At 37.8% G+C, this 14,503-nt stretch overlaps 1 protein-coding gene across 10 annotated transcripts in view; it reads right to left on the bottom strand.

Annotated features, from left to right (window-relative positions):
* The window catches only part of sdccag8 (SHH signaling and ciliogenesis regulator sdccag8), a 45,186-nt gene extending 33,803 nt beyond the window's left edge, over nucleotides 1-11,383 (bottom strand). For 2 of the 10 annotated variants that reach the window (XR_010915182.1, XM_067515757.1), the window contains exons 1-14: nucleotides 11,212-11,360; nucleotides 8,725-8,883; nucleotides 7,712-7,873; nucleotides 7,467-7,552; nucleotides 7,179-7,292; nucleotides 6,960-7,085; nucleotides 6,747-6,842; nucleotides 6,491-6,555; nucleotides 6,117-6,317; nucleotides 5,790-5,928; nucleotides 5,467-5,619; nucleotides 3,255-3,389; nucleotides 2,365-2,481; nucleotides 1,885-2,027 (exon numbers count right to left, since the gene is read on the bottom strand). Coding sequence is in view for 9 of the 10 variants with exons in the window: in XM_067515757.1 (XP_067371858.1) it covers nucleotides 1,885-2,027; nucleotides 2,365-2,481; nucleotides 3,255-3,389; nucleotides 5,467-5,619; nucleotides 5,790-5,928; nucleotides 6,117-6,317; nucleotides 6,491-6,555; nucleotides 6,747-6,842; nucleotides 6,960-7,085; nucleotides 7,179-7,292; nucleotides 7,467-7,552; nucleotides 7,712-7,873; nucleotides 8,725-8,809 (1,622 nt within the window). In the remaining variant the exon portion in view is untranslated. Of the gene's footprint in view, nucleotides 1-976; nucleotides 1,197-1,884; nucleotides 2,028-2,364; nucleotides 2,482-3,254; nucleotides 3,390-5,466; nucleotides 5,620-5,789; nucleotides 5,929-6,116; nucleotides 6,318-6,490; nucleotides 6,556-6,746; nucleotides 6,843-6,959; nucleotides 7,086-7,178; nucleotides 7,293-7,466; nucleotides 7,553-7,711; nucleotides 7,874-8,724; nucleotides 8,884-10,447; nucleotides 11,191-11,211 lie in introns of those variants that run through there. The other 8 variants (XM_067515771.1, XM_067515721.1, XM_067515701.1 and 5 more) reach the window with 8 other exon arrangements.
* Nucleotides 11,384-14,503: the final 3,120 nt, after the last annotated feature.

The raw sequence follows: 14,503 nt of genomic DNA, 5'->3' as shown, positions 1-14,503 counted from the left end.
GTACTGTGAACCTCACACTCTTTCTCCCTATAAACACAAACAGTTACACAAACCAGTCCACTACAGATATAAAGACTCATGCATTGCTCTGTAGTGAACAACAGGAAAGGGCACACAGAGACATGCTCATGAATAAACTACATGTAGTTTTGCATAACCCCAAAAGGCCCACAGATGGACAGAAATGGAGAGACAGACAGAGGTGGACAGATGGAGGAAATGGAGAAAATTGCTTTAGGTTTATTTATTTACCTCGAAAAGGCATGAGGGAAAAAAGCCACAGTAAAGATTAAAAGTGAACAAAGGGGGGAAACAACAGAGGGAATTATAAATGTGTATTATACCTGAAACATTTCCAGTTATGTTAGATGAATTTCTTCATTTCCACACCTCAAAAAGAATGTAGTGTAATTATAAAGAGACTCTTAAATCAAAAGATACAGATAGATCAATGGATGGATGGAAATACTTAATGACCTCCTAAGACATCAAGTTTAGCAAAACAAGAATTCGGAACAGAGCTGAAATAATTTTTTTGTGAAGGTAATTCTGTTACACTACATGTGACCATGTACAGTAAACCTTCTTCTTGTACAATATTTTAGCAAAGTATTATCCATATTAAATCAGTTTCAGAAGCGATTTTCACTGCTAATGCCCAAAATTGAATCTGAATGGCTACATGCTTAGCCAAGTCAACAGCTGTCAAACATCTAGTATGCATCTGCGGACAGATAAAACTATAAACTCTCTCATGCACAAACACCCACACACATGGCAGTATAAATGCTTTAGTCCACTGGCTCTTCAAGTACAAGTCAAAGTCATAATGTTGCCACATTAATATGCATGTCATTGTTCACAGCTGGCTGCAAAATACACACACCAGACACACACACACCTAACCTCATCCCTTAAACACACGACAGCCAGCCATGCAGCCACTGGGTTAGCTGTGGCCAGCTGAAAGCCAAACACACATAAATACAGATCAGAGCCAAGAGGAGCAGTGGAAACACACAAACACACACACACATAGCCAGGCTGACAGGCATGAACACAAACGCACAGATTTCACAAACTTGCCTCCTGCAGCCTCCAGCACTACAGGGCACCACCGCCACATCTGTGCCCATCTCAGACACCTTGGTTGTGGGCAGCGGGGGTGAGAAAGTGCCCTGGGCGGCTGGCATGGGCTAGCAGTGGATGGTGTGGAAAGGAACAGCAGCAAGAGGATGACAGGGGATTGAGAAAGGAGGAATTTAGGAGGACATGAAAAAGAATGGAATCAGCAAAGAGAAGAGAAGAGCTGGAGGTAGAATAGTTACATTTATGGATAAATGGGATTAATGGATAAAAAAATAACAATAGAAGGTATACACAAGGAGTAAAATAGAATAGAAAGATGTAAAAACAAACATTAAAAGTATAAGACGGAGGTAAGAGAAAGGGGAGCCGGTAACGGAATGGGTGCATGTGTATGTGTTCGCCAGGGACAAAAGAAAGGCTCATGCACCATTTTGGCTCTGCTGGAGTTGTTGCTGGACTGGGCACTGGCTTGATGGCACAGAGTGGGCAGTGTGTTTGTGTGTGCACATTTGTGTGTGTTTGTTGCATTATGTTGTGGCATGCTTAACAGGATTAGAGGTGACCTGGTGAGGTCCAGTTGGTACCGGGACCATGGCACAGCGGCACGCATGTGTGTTTATGTGTGTGTGGTTTGTATAATAGGATTAGCTGTTACCTGGTGCGGTACAGTTGGTGTGCTGGTCTGAACTGGACTAGACTGGGCTGAGCTGGGCAGGAGCTGGGCAGAGGGGAGTATTGTGTGTATTCGTGTGTGAGTGTGAGTGTGGTGGCATGTATAATAGGATTAGGTACTACCTGGTGAGGTGCAGTTGGCGCTGGGCATTTGCCAGCTGTTCTGCTAGGCTCAGGGCTTTGGCCTGCCATTGGCTCCCATCCTTCTGGACTGTGTCCAGATGCTGCCGACAGCCAACCAGCTCTGAGCTCAGCCTTTCTACTTCCTGTCCCGCAGAGATGGAAGGAGAGAGGGAAGAGGAGGAGAGGAAATTTTCAAAATCCACCTTATGCCCTTAAACAAATGCAATGTTAAAGGCCAAAAAGGCCCTCCCCTATACTGTATATATATATATTCAGCATTTTCTTTGGACACTCTTTATGGCTGATACCTGTAGTAACAAATTTGGAAGTACGAATAAATGAAAGTTTAGAAAAAAATATTTTAGACTCTCAACAGGACCAACTAACATCCAACAGGAATCTGACTGGCTGGAAAACTACTGACTTAATCTATTCCATCTAATATATCTAAAAGAATCATCGGGTTGAATACAAACGTACCTGGGCAGCCTTTTCCATCTGTCTGCTGGTCTTGGTGTTAAGCTCTCTGAGCTCCCTCTCTGCCTCTTCTTTCTTCAACTGGGTCTGGCTAAGCTGGTATCGCAGGTCCACACACATCTAGATGGAAAAGAACCATTAAAAACAGCCAGCCCTTTGAATAACACATATTATTGGTATTCTTCATTAACCACAAATATTTGATTTTCTGTTTGTCATATAGTCCTATATTTACCATGGATTCATTTGAATGATTACACGGTGTCGTGGCTAAAGCTCACAGATTCAGATCGTGTATGTTTTATTGCTAATCTAACTGCATAATTTAACTTCTTCCCTGAGTAAATTGGTACAGATTCGGTTTCTTCAACTAGTTAACAATATCAGCAAGGTAACAATTTGCTGACATGCAAAGCTTGATTTCTAGTTTATGCCAAATCCTGAAACCCACCATGCAGCTTGCTTGTCAATGCTTGCTGCCAATTGCATACATATATTCTCAGACTTGTTAAATAAAACTTAATAAATATCTTCAAATAAAGCTTGGTTATTTACCTTACCCTAAGCTCATTTATGGACTCAGGTTAAATTACTCTTTCCACAACCGCCGGAAAAGTAAATTGTGAAATACACAAACCTTTGCTGCCATCCAGTGGACTAATAAAAGCAGTACGTATAGACTTTACTGACAGCAGTATCTGTATATCCACTATTTCTTTGAGTAGCAGTAAAAGCTTCCCTTGCAACACTAAGACTGTATTTCATAAAGCTAAAAGCTGCCTTACCAGTTGTCCTGAAAAGTAATGTTGATCTGAACTGCTCAGTGCAGACCATGATCGTAACTTAATATATATCGTAACTTAATTATATCTTATACAATGAACACAGTATACCTTGGTATTGTCTTGTTCCTGACTGGTAAGTTTGCAAAAAGTGTCCTCTAGCTGAGTGGTCAGTGAATTCTTGTCTCTGTGAGCTCTGGCTAGCTGCCCCTCTAACTCGGCAACATGCTTCGTGAGGCTGGACACCTGGAACACACAAAAAAAAATATGCGTTTGAATCCATCCTGTTCAGTCTCGTGGGGAAGCTGGAGCCTATCCCAGACCCTCTATTCCTTGGACAGAATAGGGAGACAAGACAGACAACCATTCACATACACCTATAGCATTTGGACTTACCATCAGCAGTGCTAACCACAATGCTGCCCACTAGCACCATACAGGAATCTTTATTGTTCATCATTGAGTACATATACATGTTTACAATGAACTTCGTTCTCAGCATTTATCCCATCCCCCTTGGGGGGAGCAGTGGGCAGCCACAGGTGCTATCAGGGACCTAGTACTGAGTGTGTGGCTCAGGATTACACATGGTGGATGGGCTGGAATTTGAGATGGGATACTTCTTTATCCTAGCCTGATACTCCTTATGCCCCAACCTTTGAGCCACCAGTGTTGAACATTCTATAATAATTAATATTGAAATTAAATAGACCTCTTCTGAGAATGTTTAAAAGTAAATTATTACTTTAATTATTATTTGCAGTTTTATGTTCACATTAAAGTACAGTTCAGTATTTCAGTGCAACCCCAGCTGTAGATTTGACCTACATTACAAATAGTGGATATAGAAAACATCCACCCCTTTCAAAGTTTCACATTTTGTTGTCTGACAGCCTGGAATAAAACATAACACAAAACATAAATGTTTCAATCTTGATTTACTAAATGAAGGTGAAAATGTACAAGTGAAAGAAAAAAACAAAACACAAAAAAGACAGAAATTTTGTTTAAAAAAATACAAAACTGGAATAACTTCTTTCGTTGGTGGACTGCAGTCTTCAGGTCATTAATTCAGGATATTCACTTTTTTCTCCTGTAACCAATATATGGTCAATTTGGCTGTGCCCTTTGGGTCGATAAAATGAAAGGTGAACCTTCTTCCCACTCCAAGCTTTTTGGCAGAGGGCAGAAGGGCTTTCTCAATAATTTGACAGTACTTAAAACGTACCATAAAAAGTACCATAGCTCCTTTTTCCATTTTGCCTCAGAATGTTCCAGGTGCTCTTTGGCAAAGCTGAATAAAGACTTAATGTTTGTTAGAGTGTTTTGTTTTCTTGCAACCCCCCCATAAAATTGCACACAGTGACTCGTCTTTGTCATGAAGCCCTTTAAATCCCTTCAAAGTTGTCACTGGCCTCTGGATAACCTCTCTGACCAGCTTTATCCTCACTCTGCCATCCAGTTCAGAAGGATGACCTACCTCACCAAGCAGAGTCATGGTGGTACCAAACACATCCTAATTCTTAATTATAAACTTAACTGTGCTCGGTTGAGTTTGGGATGGACAAATCCTTTGGTATCCATTTCCTGACTTAACCCTGCCCCTGAGATTTTTAAAAGACTTTTAAAAAGTACCTTATCTGCCTTAGTAGACTGTTTTCAGTTGCATTACCAAGCACTGGAATGCTCTAGGAAAAGCCTTTTTTCCCTGAAATATAGTTAGGTGGAAAAGTTTGTGGAAATGTCAAAACATTAAAACAAAAATCATCAAAATAATATTTAATCCACATTCAACAAGTACTGCAAGTACCTTTATCAAAAATAAAAAAGCTACTTATCAAAAAGAATGCAAATTTCATTATTTTACTTATTATTATTTTCTTATACTTTTTAAAAATACATTCCTTTACAATTTTGTTATTTCTGATAATGAAAGAACATTTGTACGAGCTGAATGTGTATTAATATTATTACTATTATGTTAAGTTAGGGTTAAATTTGCATCCCCTTCAATACCATTTCAATTTCAATGTGCCTCATCCTTTGCCAAATCAGGCTAATTCAGTTTTTCACATTTTATTCATTTTCAGAGCTATTACTATTTTTCTCAATGTAAACTGCACTAGTAAATCAAACTGGAAAAAGTTTTTTGTGTGCTCATTTTACAATGTGAAAAAACAAAATGCTAATGTTTTGAAAGGGGTGATTCTTATCTATACACACTGTACATACATATATAGATAGATAGATAGATAGATCTATCTATACCCTGCAAAATATTTTCAGTCCTCATTCTCAGAAAAAGTTAACCAGAAATATTTACCATATCTGCCAGTTCATCCTTTTGTTTGCGGATCTCAGCCCGGCCCTGCTCTCTGGCCTCAGCCAACCTCTCTGTCAAGGCCTGTGCTTCTCGTCCCAGCTGTTCCCTTTGTCGAGCGAGCTCCCTCGACAACTGTTCACATTTCACCTCCACCTGTATGCATATAAACAGATATCAAAGATTTGCCAGAGGGAAACAGCCACAGTAGAAAGTGGAGAAACTTTTGTATGATTATTATAAATTATCCTTTAGCTGGTTGAAACTCCTATAGATCAAAAATGCTGTGTAATAGAACACAACTGGTGTTTGTATATTTTCCTGACCCTTGCTTTGTGAAGATTTGCTTCTTCTGCAATTTCCACAGCCTGTTTGACCTGAAGACATGCAGACCACTCCCTTTGCTGTGCCTCTTGCTGACTAGCTCGCACAGCACACAGAGCCACCAGCAACTCATCACGCTCTCTTGAAAAATCAACATAACAGTAAATGAACGCACATCATTATAAAAGGTGTTTTTTTTTTTTGGTAAATTTTACTCTGTCCATATGAAAATCTTTACAGTCAAAAATATGAAGGGTTGATCTGCTATGTATAACATGTGACAGATTCAATTAATATACTTGTGCGTGTATGCCTGTGTTACCACTGACTTTATGACCCTGTCAATAGCCTGGACATGCAGATTTGCATGAGTCCCAGCCAATACGGCTTCATGCTGTGCACATTTCAGACACAATCCTGAAACATGGGGAGCTCCATCCACCCTTAGTGCATTTGCCGCCTGTTTCTCCATGTGTTTGAGACGAACCTTTAACTCCTCACATTCCTTCTGACTAACCGACAGATCCCTCCTGATGATGAAAGTAAAATATGAGATATGGAAAAACTGAGAAAGAAAACAGCCAAGGAAGAAGAGGTGTATTATCCTGCTAATGCTTAAACATTTATTGCTTTAAAAAAACAATGAAAATACCTTGGCTACTGGCTATACTGCCTTTACAGCTACTGTAGATAGGAAACTTACCTGAGGGAGATGACCTGAGCCTCCAAGCTTTCAATCTGGGCCTGGTATATAACGTTTAACTGTTCCTGGAAAACAAAAACAAACACTAAACAATGACTTGAAAATTTCTTACACTTTCACATTCTTGGAATACACATAAAAACCTAGTACTGTTGACCTTTTCTGGCTGCTGTGAGCCATGTGGGTTAAATATTGATGATGCAAAGTGGTCAGTAATTACTGTAGAAGAGAATAAAAACCGATCCATCATCCCTACCAGCGCATTTTTTGATGCGGTATGTTCTGCTCTCTGCAGCATGTTGTGGTCTCTATTAGAAGCCTTGTGGCTGTTAGCTGCCATACTCTCATTCATCTGGAAAATATTTCAGAACAGATGATGAGCCACTTTTCTCAAATGGTGATCATTTAACTAACAATGCCAATGTCATTTGGATTTAAACCTAATAAGGCTTCTGTGTGCACACATTACCGTAGAGTTATGGATTGTATAATCTTTCAGAGATTCATCCACAGCTTTAGATTTGAGTTCGTATTGAAGCTTCTCATTCTCTGCCACCACTACTCTAACCCGCTGTTTTAACCCCTGCAGCTCTTCCTGAAATTACACACAAAAAAATCAGCAACTCCTAAAAAAAAAACCAGCACTTATACAGTAAATATATGTCCATGTGCATAAACGCACCCATACCTTGCAGAATTTTACCTCAGCTTCCAGGTGTTGGATGTACTCTGACTGGTTATGAATGATTGGGACCAAATCTTGAAAGGCAGGCAAACTGGACCTTCCATCCTGCTGAACTGTCTAAGGGTAGACAAGTTGGGGTAAGTGTAATTGTTAATCCAACATAGAATGTATTTGAAGCAAAACAGCATGAGGTCACAGAAAAAGCCTGCAAGATTTAATATATTAAATATTGAGAATGACAGATAATTAAGAAATAGACTTTCCGTAGTTGCAAAAAGCTACATATTCTACCTTTGATCGAGACGGTTTCTTTGAAGGAGAGAGAGGAGTGGGGATTTCTCTGCACTGCTTCAGTAGAAGGCTCTTTAGTTGATTAACTATAATGACAAATGAGACCAAACAAGCAAATAAACAGTACATATTTTAATATAACTTTGTGTATTTCCTTTCAACAAGATTATAAGTTGCAATATCTTCAAGTAAAGCACTATAAAATCATTGCCAGACATACATCCCACATCTATTCACTAAGTCACCTGCTTCACTCTGACTCTTTTGGCTCCATGCTGCCTTGTCCTCTTCTGCCATAGAGGTGAAGAGGGTGCCATCATTACCTCTGATCCCCTCCACATCTTCTCGATCTGGATGCAGCTGTTCCAGAGCACCGCTTAGCTGCTGGATGCTCTGGTTAGCCCGCTCTGAACCCAATAGAAACAGACACTCAGCTTATACAGTATGTCATTTCTAAAATTATAAATTACAGAGAGGGGATTACAGAAATGACACAGGAGCAAATCACTAGACAATAACCCAAATTACACCACTAACAATTAACTGAGAATTATCAATGGACGCTTATACTTTCACACCTACATTAATTTAGGACTTTTAATAATATATCAATACATCCATCCACTGATTATCTCTAACCGCTTATCCTGTGTATGGTCATGGGAGGGCTTGAGCCTATCCCAGCTGTCATAGGGTGAGAGGCCGGGTACACCCTGGACAGGTCGCCAGTCTAACTCAAGGCCACCACAGAGAAACACAGACAAACAACCATTCACAATCACATTCACACCTAAGGGCAATTTAGAGTCACCAATGTACCTAACATGCATGTCTTTGGACTGTGGGAGGAAACCTGACTATTTGGAAGAAACCCATGCTAGCAGGGGGAGAACACACAAGCTCTACATAAAGGCCGCAGATGGACAGGGAAACAAACCTGCAACCTTGCTAGTATATTAACCTTATCAAGTAATTTTGTACAAGAAAAAAGCAAACTTGTGTTTCTTGAATATCTCAATAGATATATAGGGAGACTATAACCCCAAATCCAGAGAAGTAGGGATGATGTAAAAACCTAAATAAAACAGAATGCAATGATTTGTAAATCTCACCAACCCATATTTTATTCACAAGAGAAATAAACAACATATCAGATGTTGAAACTGAGACATTTTAACATTTCATAGAAAATATTAGCTCATTTTGAATTTAATGGCAGCAACACATCACAAAAAAGTTGGAATAGGGTGATGTTTACCATTGAGTAGCATCCCTATTTTAACAGCTGTCTGGAAAGTGAGGAGACCATTTGCTGGAGTTTTAGGGGAGAAACGTTGTCCCATTCTTGTTTGATGCAGGATTCTAGCTGCTCAACTGTCTACTGATAACAAGCTGGATGGTCGCTCTTCTCTTTAATCTGCAGGACACAGTGTTCATGGTTTTGATTTATCTAAGCACAGATAGTTTTTCATTTTTCTTCAGGCCATTTTAATTTTGGCCCAGAGGACACGGTGGTGTTTCTGGATTGTGCTCACATATGAATTCTTCTTAGCCCGATACAGCTTTAACTTACATTTGTGGAATGCACAGAAAAACTTTGTTTACAGACAGTTATTTCTGGAAGTGTTCCCAAGCTCATGCAGTGATGTCCAGTAGAGATTTATAGCTGGAATTTGGGATTTTGAAATGGGATTTTCAAAGTGTTCTCAACTTAGATTGAGGAACATTCTAAAATTGCATCACAATGTTTAGATGCAGTTTGTCACTGATTGGTTAACCTCTGCCCATCTTTACATTCAAGAGGCTCTCACTCTCTGAAATGCTCCTTTTATACCCAGTCATGTTACTGACCTGATGCCAACTAACCCAATTAGTTGGAAAATGCTCCTCCAATTGTTTTTGATTTGCAGCAACTACTTTTCAAGACTTTTGTTGCCCCTGTTCCAACTTTTTTTGAGATGTGTTGCTGCCATTGAATTCAAAATGAGCTAATATTTTCCATGAAACCGTAAAATTTCTCAGTTTCAACAAAAAAAATTTGAAAAAATATAGGTTAATGAGATTTGTAAATTATTGCATCCTGTTTTTATTTACGTTTTACACATCATCCCAACTTCTTTGGAACTGAGGTTGTAAATAGCGTTGAAAAGCTCAAAAGTCCAAGGACTTTAACACTTAAGTTATTCTTTACACTGCAAGTGTTGCTAAATTTTCACCTTTTCCTTTTTGTTTGTTTTTTTAAAAACATCACCTTTAATTTAGCAAATTGATGGAATTTGATACCATGTTCTTAAATTGATTATTGAAGAAAATAACTATAATTCAAACTCTTTGCATTACCTGATAATGCAAGGAGGTGTTCGTTTCAATCAAATACCCTTCAAAAGGCCCTTTCAAAGCACATATTTTGAGATATTGCAGTAGAAACAGGATAAGTGTAAGTACTAACACTAATTACACTCGACTAAAAATATTGTGCTTCTTGAAAACTTCTGGATGTATCTTATAGATTTTGAGCTGCTAATCACATAGAAGTGTAATTGAACTTATCACAATATCATAAGCTTAAATCTTCTATTTTCTTGTCACATTGTTATTTGTGTTCAGCTTCATAAATGGTTTATCAAAATCAAAAGTTATTCTTTTATACAAATGTTTTGTCCAGTGTTATTGATGGCTGCTCTGCTTGTAATTTGAATGTCCTGGGATTGTTCATGTGAAAACTAGCTTGACATACTGGAAGACTTAACTGGGAAATATACCAATCTGCTATAGAACCGTGAAGGTTTTCAGTCTGTACAAGCTACTTGGATAAGTAGTAAAATGTGCCTTCAATACTATCAAAGCTCTAAATGTTGGTGTCAAACAGAACCTAACATTAAACATTCAATATCTGTTCTATGTGTTTAGACCAATACAGTGAGCTAAACTTAATGTAATGTTTCATTAACTCCAAAATTGTTTTATGTGGAACTCCTTACCATCTGACATCTATTGCATTACAGAGTTGGCACGTTTTAAATCCAAGCTGAAGAGGCATTTGTTCAAAGTGGCTTTTGATTCTTCGTAGTAAGGACATATTTTGTGCTTTTAACTATTTAATCTATTTAAATACTTTTACTTTTATAAATTATTATTTGAGTCATATTGTTTTCATCTTACTTTTTTTAATATATGGTTTTTGTAAATTGCTTGCTTATATATTCTGTTTATTTGTTGTACAGCACTTTGGTCAGCTCCTGGTTGTTTTTAAAGCCCTATATAAATAAAGACCGATTAATTGATTGATTGATTGATTGATATTTAGGTAAATTACACACTTTTTGTCCTGGCGCTCGTTCAGGAAAAAGTCTTTCGATGATTTGGATGTGAAAGGGCATGATGAAGTAACGTCTGATATTCTGCAAATGTGGCGTTAGCTAAGAGAGTATGTTAAATTTCTACCAGGATACCTATTAATTTGCTGATGTTAGACTATTTTGACTGGTGACTCGGCAACAGGCGGCAGTGATACAATTATAACGTTAGTTAACTGCTCTATTACTGTAGGTATGTTAAATATAACTCAGGGATTTTGTAAACCACCCATTTTGAGCTAACACTTAGCTAGCTAACAGGTGTTTTAACTAGCCAGTTTATTTTTAAACCAATTTCGCCTAATTATCTAGCTAGCTACAGCAGCTACTCATATGAAGTAACGTTAACGTTGTAAGCAAATGTAGTTTTTTTATAAATGATATCTTACGCCGGAGCCCCTTTTGGTAATCGCCAAGCTGCTCCGCTTCCTCCTCATCTGAATTTAATGGTTTCATTGATGTATAATTTGTATTATTTCATGATATGTAACTAATTAATCGTGCTAGGCTAGGTACAACAACTACATCAACAGCCATCATACAACAAACGTCATAACGTTCAACGAGCATTAACGTGTGTGTTCGTTTGTTTTAAAATATCTGCGCACCCCGAGGGCGGTGGTGTAGTTTCCTATAATTTAACTATGTCTTCGCCATGGCGGGGAGCTTAGTCGGTATGTACGTAAATACTCAAAACAAGCGAACATTGCCCCCACTTTCGCATACTGGATGCTATGTGTATGCTTGCTGGGAGTTGTAGTCTTACTTTGTAGTCAAATTAGTAGGTTCACGTCTGCCACCCCGTATAGAATACGATGTATTGCAACTCAAGATTCTGACCTTTAAATGATTTTTACAAGCAATACGGAAGTACATAAGTGTGAAAAGTAATCAGTACCCTTTCCTCAAGTAAATATTATAATAACACACCATATGCAAGTAGGGTTAAAACTCATACAGCTAAATGTGGCCAACTCAAAGTAGTAATAGTAGTAACACTATACCCTCCAGGCTACTTTAGATTTTTTAACAACCACAAGCTGTATAAGATTGTGTAGGGCCTACCTGTAATCTGAAGCCTAAAAACACAATCATAAGCTTTGCAGAAGACAACGGTGGTGGTAAACACATCAAAAAAGATATTTATTCAAGTACAAACATAAAAAACAAGGTGTTGAGGCTAAAACGCCATTGAATAATGAGCTTTTATTTGTGAGCTGACCAGAAACTAGTCATCAAGTCGTCAACACCCAGTTGTAGCCTGTATTTTTTTAAGTTGAATTTCCTATATGGCTGCTTTGTGTGGAGACAAACCTAAACACTAATTCATTTAAGATGTTTTCCATTCCATATCTTCCGCTTACCCTTGTGGATTCTTTGTTTATCAAATAAAACAAAGTGATTGGTGTGAAAAAGACTAAATGTAGGTCTAAAGTTGTGGCAGCTGCACCGAACATCTTGTATTGTTGATAGTGCTGTCAAAAAATTAATAAATACACAGTCCTACACCATACAAGCCATATTGATGTTTCTGCAAATTGTGGGTTCTCTTTGTCCCCTGGTGGTCAAAACATATCACAGCAGTTTTGATAAAAAGCAGTTTGCTTGGGGACATTTCTTCTGCAGGATAAAATATGATGCAGATGGCAATATAGCCTCAGTGGATGCAGAGTCACAGATTGATGGCTACAAACAAGTAAATTATCACTTGGTGTCTTGGTGCACTGTTTGGCTTAAGTATGCAGTGCTGCTCCTCTGTGTCACTTTCACTTCTTTTATTTTATCTTCTCTCCGCAGTTCACTGAGTCACCATCAAGCACTCCTACCTGCACGCACATGCTTGCAGACACAGATCGCTGATACAAGATGAACAGGCTGGTGATTGCTTGTGGAATTACTCAGAAATTATTTCAAATCAGAAATAGGCCAGGCTGTGAAAGTGCAGACATTTCACATCTTCAACATTCTTTTGTAGCATCTATAAGCAGCAAAACTAATATGTACTAATAACTGTGAGGAGCTTTAAGGACATCTGATATTTGTGGATGTGTTGCTCTTGCAAGGCATTTGCAACTGTTTAAACGTGTGGTGATATTTGTAAATGATATACAATAGAGAAGTGTTTTAATATAAGTATTCTTTTAATTATTCTCTTCCCATCACAACTGTGATGAAAGCCTAAAGATTTGAAAAAAACAGAACAAAATTTGTAAGCTAACTTTTTTACTATGTGACTTTGTTTTTTTTAACAGTGTTGACACATTCAGAAACAAGCATATTTTTTCATGTAGTTAAGTATAAGTATATAACTTTTTAAATATTCTTACATCTTTTTTTTAGTTTGTACTCAATCCTTCATTTACATTGATACACTAATAATTCATATGAAAAGTTGCAACTAGAGCTTTTAAAAACACTTAACTATATTTACCATCTGTCAGATCTACCTTAGTAACTTTTCAAGTGGTATCACAAGGATCTGAAAATACTAATATGACTATACAGTACCCCCAGTATATTATGTGTTTGGTATATTTCCTCTTTGGACCCTCTATAATCTAAATGTGGCCCCAAGTTCTAGGAAAAATTACACATTGGGGAGTTTCAATAGACAAAGTAAAAATAATTTTTACTGTGTGTGTGTGAGAGAGAGAGAGAGAGAGAGAGAGAGAGAGAGACTGTTCAGTGGAAGAGTGTATCTCAGAAGTTCGTTTGTTGCCGCTTACAAAAGGGTCAGACAAAGGTAACCATGGATACACTCACTTCCTCTTGCACAACAGCAGATTACTTCCTGTTCAATGAGTGTCAACTGTACTTTTGTTTTTTGCGACATTTTAGTTTTCAGCAGAAGAGGCAGTGAGTCAGACTTTGGTGGGTTCATTCATAAATAGACACTGCTGATGATCAGCATGACATTTGAGTTTATTGTGACAGTTTAAACACAGACTTTGGGTAATGTGGATTTGAAAATTAGCTAGTTCAGTTGTTGTTGGGGTTTGAGTTTAGTGCAACCATTTTATCTTAAAAACCTTTACACTGATTCAAAAGCCCATCATAAAATTCTAAGGACATGTAATGAAACACTCAACCCTAAGTTGGAGCATTTGATAGAGGATAACACTTCATGTCTTCAAGTTTTTACCAGTGGGGCAAAGTGGACAGATTCCCATGGTAGATTTTGGTAAATTGGCAAACTATAAAAACATTTTTACTAATATTTAGGGGCACTATGTATTGTTTCAGTTTTGTGCTACATATTTCTATTACATTTCAGAGGCAAATAATGTACGTTTACACCACTACATGTGTTTGACAGCAGTAACTAAGAGTTACCTTGCTGATTAGGATTTTTAGGATTAGGAGCTAACTGATTAGCTTGATCTCATCGAAATAATTCAGTAAAAGATGGCATAAAATTGCATAATTTTTAACAATTTGATATATTAACATTACATGTGCCATCTTGTCCACATAATACAGTATTACCACATCATATTCCCACACTGTATACTAAAATACAATACAATCAGAAGCAGGTTCAGCATTATTATGTAATGATGAGACCCTGTCTTGTAAAAGAACACTGTTTAATCGGTCGATCCATAACTAATCAAACATGGTAGTATTTTTCCAGAATAATGCAACCACAAGAGAACACAAGCCAGGGTCTTCTTGTGCCAG

Source organism: Channa argus, chromosome 1 (assembly GCF_033026475.1).
Source record: "Channa argus isolate prfri chromosome 1, Channa argus male v1.0, whole genome shotgun sequence".
Classification (NCBI taxonomy): Eukaryota; Metazoa; Chordata; class Actinopteri; order Anabantiformes; family Channidae; genus Channa; species Channa argus.
The sequence above is the reverse complement of the archived record's forward strand: the minus strand, read 5'-3'. Positions and strand labels throughout refer to the sequence as shown.